This window comes from Solanum dulcamara, chromosome 12, assembly GCF_947179165.1.
Source record: "Solanum dulcamara chromosome 12, daSolDulc1.2, whole genome shotgun sequence".
Lineage (NCBI taxonomy): Eukaryota > Viridiplantae > Streptophyta > Magnoliopsida > Solanales > Solanaceae > Solanum > Solanum dulcamara.
The window spans coordinates 22,265,216-22,272,219 of record NC_077248.1 but is presented as its reverse complement, the minus strand read 5'-3'; the positions used below and the strand labels follow the sequence as shown (position 1 = coordinate 22,272,219).

At 36.3% G+C, this 7,004-nt stretch overlaps 1 protein-coding gene across 1 annotated transcript; it reads right to left on the bottom strand.

The window, feature by feature from the left end:
- Positions 1-2,800: 2,800 nt before the first annotated feature.
- LOC129875681 (uncharacterized) lies at positions 2,801-3,772 on the bottom strand. Its single transcript, XM_055950951.1, has 2 exons — positions 3,158-3,772; positions 2,801-3,043 (listed from the first exon to the last, which is right to left on the bottom strand). The coding sequence occupies exons 1-2, from the start codon at positions 3,770-3,772 to the stop codon at positions 2,801-2,803; spliced, it is 858 nt and encodes a 285-aa protein (XP_055806926.1).
- Positions 3,773-7,004: the final 3,232 nt, after the last annotated feature.

Genomic DNA, 7,004 nt, shown 5'->3' with positions numbered 1-7,004 from the left:
TGATATGATAAATGATGGCCCTCTCAGCAATGATATAATAAATGATGGCCTTCTCAATAATGATATGATAAATGATGGCTCTCTTGGCAATGATATGATAAATAATGGCCCTCTCGGCAATGATATAATAAATGATGGCCCTCTCGGCAATAATATGATAAATGATGGCCCTCTCGGCAATGACATGATAAATGATGGACCTCTTGGCAATGATATGATAGATAATGGCCCTCTTGGCAATGATAAATGATGGCCTTCTTGGAAATTATATGATAAATGATGGCCCTCTTGGCGATAATATGATAAATGATGGCACTCTTGGCAATGAAAAATGATGGCCCTCTTGGCAATGATAAATGATGGCCCTCTTGAAAATGATATATGATGGCTCTCTTGATAATGATATGATAAATGATGGCCCTCTCGGTAATGATATAATAAATGATGACCCTTTCGGTAATGATATTATCACTTCCGATAACATAATATGAATGACTCTCTTGGCGATGATATTACCACTTCTGGTAATATAATATGAATGGCCTTCTTGGCGATGATATTACCACTTCCGATAATATAATATGAATGGCCCTCTTGGAAATGATATTACCAGTTTCGATAATATAATATGAATGGCCCTCTTGACAAATGATATTACCACCTCCGGTAATATAATATGAATAATATAATATGAATGGCCCTCTTGACAAATAATATTATCACCTCCGGTCATATAATATGAATAATATAATATGAATGGCCCTCTTGACAAATAATATTACCACCTCCGGTCATATAATATGAATGGCCCTCTTGGTAATGATATTATCATTTCTGATAATATAATATGAATAATATAATAAATGGCCCTTTTGGCAATGATATTACCACTTCTGGTAATATAATATGAATGGTCCTCTCGGCGATGATATTATCACCTCCAATAATATAATATGAATAATATAATATGAATAACCTTCTTGGCAATGATATTACCACTTCCGATAATATAATATGAATGACCCTCTTGGCAATAATATTACCACTTCTAATAATATAATATGAATGATATGAATGGCTCTCTTGGCATTGATATTATCACTTCCGGTAATATAATATAAATGACCCTCTCGGCGATGATATTACCACCTCCAGTAATATAATATGAATAATATAATATAAATAGCCCTTTTGGCAATGATATTATCACCTCCGATAATATAATATGAATAATATAATATGAATGACCCTCTTGGCCATGATATTACGTAATGATGATGATGTCCTATTGATAGGATGGTGATGCTTCATTGATAAGATGATGATCGATATCCTTCAGATATTGATATGATATTGGATATTTTGTCTGGTTGCACTTCAAACCTTCTTTATTATTTGATACGGTTTATGTATGCACATTAGACGTCTTTGATGCTGGAGATTACAATTTGATGTCATTATGGACGCCTGCATGCCTTGAAAGTAGCTCTTTTGCGTATTCCAATACTCAAAAGGAAATAAGTAATAGACACATTGTCGTTTTAACTAACGACTGAGTAAAAATCTTTAAGGAAAATTCTTGAAAATATGTACAAAGTGCCTGATCACTTTGACATTAATGTGTGAATATCATGCTCATTTTCGAACACTTTATATTCATTGTGGCTCATGGTTTGCTAGGGATTTGATTGAGACATTGTTGCTCGTATTTTGCAGGTCTTCTTTTCGTCTGATGAATCCTGATGACAAAAATTATCACTTTTGAAAACTCTTTATTTTTTTGACTTCTTTGTACTTGCTGAAATGAGGGATATGGTGATCCTTTATAAATTTGCATCCACAGAAAATTTATTAGTTTTGAATGAATTGATTTATGTCGAATTGTCCATTTGTTTTCTCCTTGACTTGCTATCTTCGATGGCTTGCTCTGATTTCCCACTTCTCGGTAGATATAAGATGAAAATATATCTACGTAAAAAATGTTTGATGTATTAAAAGCTTTAAGAAAAATGAGTTTTTGAAAAGCAATTTGGAAAGGGTCACTGCTAGATGTCATGTCACGCATAGCTCAAATGAACGTCCTTGATTCAAAACTTTGAGCATGTTTGATAGCTTGTTCAAAAATTTGAGGATTCTTGAGGGTTGAAGCTGCAAAGTTCTAACATAGCTAGAAAGTTTTGTAGTTGACTCTGAACTCTAATGGTGCTGGAAATTATTGAGGTTGACATTGAACTTTTAACAATGTTGGGGATCATTTGAAGCCAGCCTTGAACTTTGAGGTTGAGTAAAACCTTTTGATGATATTGGATAAACTTTTTGAGGTCATCCTCAAAAATTTCTGTCCTAGTTAGATGTCTTGATGAATATCAAACTACTAATAAAAGATTTATAGAATTTTTGAGATTCTATCAAAAATTCTGTCCCAGTTACTTTTCTGATGTACCTCAGTCTTAACTTCTTCTGTAGAAATTTTTTTTTGAAATTTTTGAGTCCCTCTCAAAAATTCTGTCCCAGTTTCTATTATAAATAGAGAACTTACGGGAGATATGACCGGACCATTATGGCTTCTACGTATCCCATTGAGGCAGGAATCAGGTCAAACATAGTTCTTCTCTCAGGCGATAAATAAAAAGGGAGATTTTAATAGAAAATGACCGAGGCCGACATAGGCCGCCTACGTATCTCATTCTTGAAAATTCAGTTCAGACGTAGTTCATTTCAAAATGGGAGGGTTAATTTAAAACAAACAAGTATAGAAACGATTACAAGCAAATGACATAATTAGAAAAACATTGAACCTTCAAACGTAGTATCTCTTGACAGCATCTGAGTTGATTGGTTTTGGCCACTCTTGGCCATCCATTTCGGACAATATTAAGGCACCTCTAGATAACACTTTGCGAACCATGTAAGGTCCTTGCCAATTTGGCGTGAACTTTCCTTTATTCTCATCTTGATATGGAAAAATGTGTTTGAAAACCAACTGACCAACTTCAAACATTCTTGGTCTCACTCGCTTGTTAAAAGCACGAGTCATTCTTTGCTGGTACAGTTGACCATGGCAAACGACAGTCATTCTCTTTTCATCAATCAAAGCCAAATGTTCAATTTGATTACGAACCCAATCGGCCTTGCTCAATTCAACTTCTTAAATTACTCTCAACAAAGGTATTTCCACTTTGGCGGGCATTACGGCCTTCGTCCCATATACTAGCATGTATAGGGTTGCTCCAATTGATGTTCTGACAGTTGTTCGGTATCCTAACAAAGAATATGGAAACATCTCATGCCGACCTCTATGATTGCCAATCATTTTCCTCAAGATCTTTTTGATGTTCTTATTGGCAGCTTCTACAGCTCTATTTATTTGAGAATGATATGCGGTTGAGTTTCGGTGATTAATATTGAATTGGTCACATATCTCTTTCATCAAATGACTATTGAGATTTGCTCCATTATCAGTAATGATGGAATCCGGTATTCCAAATCTATATATCAAATTATTATAAAAGAAGTTTACTATTACCTTCTTCGTAACTGATTTATACAAGGCTTCTTCCACCCACTTGGTGAAGTAATCAATAGCAACTAAAATGAACCTATGTCCATTAGAGGCGGATGACTCTATTGGACCAATGATATCCATACCCCAAGCCACAAATGGCCAAGGAGAACTCATGGCATTAAGTTCATCAGGAGGTACTCGAATCAAATCACCGTGCACTTGACATTGATGACATTTTTGCACATACTTACAACAATCATGCTCCATAGTCATCCAAAAATATCTGGATCGAAGGAACTTCTTCGCTAAGGTAAGACCATTCATATGAGTTCTACAAACTCCCGTGTGAATCTGATCGAGAAGCTTTGTAGCTTCAAAGCATCGACACATCTAAGAAGTCCTATATCTGGAGTTCTCCTATAAAGGGTTTCTCTACTTGGAAAGAAATTGTTAACCATTCGACGTATTGCTTTCTTCTGATTGAAAGTCGCATTATCTGGATAAGTTCCAATTTCTAGATACCTTTTTATATCAAAATACCAAGGTCTCCTATCTGGTTCTGCTTCGACAGGCGAACATTGAGTGGGTTGTTCTTTCAAATATATCTCCACAAGATCAATGTAACTAGTATCCGGATGTTTGATCATTGAGGAGATAGTAGCCAGACTGTTAGCAAATTCATTCTGCAATCTTGGGGTATGCCTAAACTCGATCTTGCGGAACCTTTTACACAACCTTTGCACTAGAATCACGTACGGTGCAATCTTTGAATTCTTCACGGACTATTCCCCCTGAACCTGATGAATCAGTAAATCTGAATCTCTAATTACCAGCAACTTTTGAATGTCTTTATCGATCGCCATCTTTAGACCCATAATGCATGCTTCATACTCAGCCATGTTGTTCGTGCAACGAAATCGGAGTTTGGCTGCCATAGGATAATGTTGGCCAGATTCTGATATTAGAATTGCTCCAATCCCACTTCCTTCATGATTTACCGCTCCATCAAAAAATGCTCTCCAACTAGGTATGCCTGAGAGATATCTTATCCTACAAATAATACCTCTTCATCGAGAAAATAAGTTTTGAGCGGTTCATACTCTTCGTCTACTGGATTTTCTACGAGATGATCTGCTAAGGCTTGTGATTTTATCGCCTTTTTGGTCACATACACAATATCAAACTCACTCAATAGCATTTGCCATTTTTGCCAATTTCCCAGTGGGCATCTTTTTCTGAAAAATATACTTCAATGGATCCATCTTGGAAATGAGATATGTAGTATATGAAGACAAGTAATGTCTCAACTTTTGAGCAATCCAGGTTAAATCACAACAAGTTTTCTCCAAAAAAGTGTAACGAGCCTCATATGGAGTAAACTTCTTGCTTAAGTAGTAGATTGATCATTCCTTCCTCCCAGTCTCATCATGTTGACCTAGCACGCATCCAATTGCATTATCTGAGACAGACAGATATAGCAACAATGGAACTTCTTCCCTCAGAGGAACTAGCACTGGTGAATTAGACAAGTAACTTTTGATAGCATCGAAAGTTATCTAACACTCTTCGGTCTATTTTGTCAATGCATCCTTTTTTAGCAGTTTAAAGATAGGCTCATAGATCAATGTGGACTGAGCTATGAATCGGCTGATGTAGTTCAATCTTTCCAAAAAGCTCATCACTTCCTTCTTTGTCTTTAGTGGAGGTAATTCTTGAATCGCCTTGATTTTAGCGGGATCAAGCTCGATACCCCCCTTCTACTGACTATAAATCCCAATAACTTATCGGCTGGCACCCCAAAAGCACATTTAGCAGGATTTAATTTCAAGTTGTATTTGTCTAGGCGATCAAAGAACTTATTCAAGTGAGTCAAATGATTCGCACTCTCACAGGATTTGATAATGACATCATCCACATATACTTCAATTTCCTTGTAAATCATATCATGAAAAATGGTCGTCATGGCTTTCATGTAAGTGGCCCCAACATTCTTGAGACCAAATGGCATTACCCTATAATGATACAAACCCCACGGTGTGATGAAAGCTGTCTTTTTTGCATCTTTTTTATCTATTAGAATCTAGTGATAACCTGCGTAGCAATCCACGAATAGCTGCATCTCATGCTTGGCACAATTATTAATAAGAATGTGGATATTTGGTAATGGAAAGTTATCTTTAGGGCTAGCTTTGTTCAGATCTCTATAATCAACACAGATTCTGATCTTGCCATCCTTCTTAGGAACTGGAACAATGTTGGCTAACCAAGTCGGATACTATGTCACTTCCACCACTCTGGATTGAATTTGCTTGGTAACCTCTTCTTTGATTCTCAAACTCAAATCTGGTTTAAATTTTTGAGTCTTTTGTTTAACTGGACTGCAATCTGGATTGATTGGCAATTTATGAGACACGATGTCTATACTCAAACCTGACACATCATCATAAGATCAAGCAAATATGTCGTTGTGCTCTTTAAGCAAACTGAAAAGTTCTTTTCTCTGAGCCTTTGTTATATGGACACTGATTCCGATTTCCTTGATACACTTGTCATCTCCCAGATTCACAGCCTCAGTTTCCTCTTATTCCCTCAACGAGATGTTCAGGTATTGTAGCCTCTTCATCATAATCCTCAAACTCATCACACTCTATCTCATTTTATTCATTTGTCTTGTGACATGACATGATATTGGCAGGTTTTAAGTTATTTTTACTGAAATCATAAGAAAACAAAGTCAGATAAGTAAAATATAGACCGATAACTAAATAATAAGTAAATTTAGCAATAAAGGAGGTCTTCATTTAAACCAAAATAAATACAAATTTTGGCCATGACTATGGGTCAAACTGCCTTTCTTCAAATATTATAAAGGTAATTTAAAGCATAACAAAATAGAAAGAAACAAAAAGTGGGTCTCGAGCCTCCTACGGACTACCACCAATTTAAAAATAAGAAGATAATATGTCTTTATCTACCAAGATGCGTGAAGGACTAACAACGGTGCGGACGTCCAATTAGATAATTGCTCCTCTGTCTCAGCATCACGGATGCCCGATGTCCCTGTTTCTTTCCCTAAGATTGTGTCAACTTCTTCAAAAAGATTCCAAATTCCTTCCCTAAGATCGCCATCATCGACATATTCTCACACTGGAAATGATATATACAAGTGAGGTATTAGCCTAGCCAATACCCGATTAATCTTCCTGCTTGTCATATCTACCTCATCGTGTTTTGTAGGGATATATCCCAAACCATACTTCAATTCTTTATCGAGAATCTGAATGGACTCGATGATTCCTTGGAAGTACTTCCCCAATCCAAAACCTGGCTCAAATTGCTTCGAAGCATGACAGTGGCTATCATTTTATAAACAGAAGGCATAGGCGGCTGTGGGGCCAAATTATCGCCAGTGGCATTTACTAGCTCCACTGTGTAGAAGTTGGTACCTCTAGTAATATCATCAATAATTGGCGTGCAATATTTTGCATGACTTCCTTTA

Coding starts and splice junctions, on each gene's coding strand:
- LOC129875681 (XM_055950951.1), bottom strand. CDS start 3,772: ATGGAGCATGATTGTTGTAAGTATGTGCAAAAATGTCATCAATGTCAA. Junction 3,044..3,157: donor TGGAAATACCTTTGTTGAGA/GTAATTTAAGAA, acceptor CAACTGTACCAG/CAAAGAATGACTCGTGCTTT.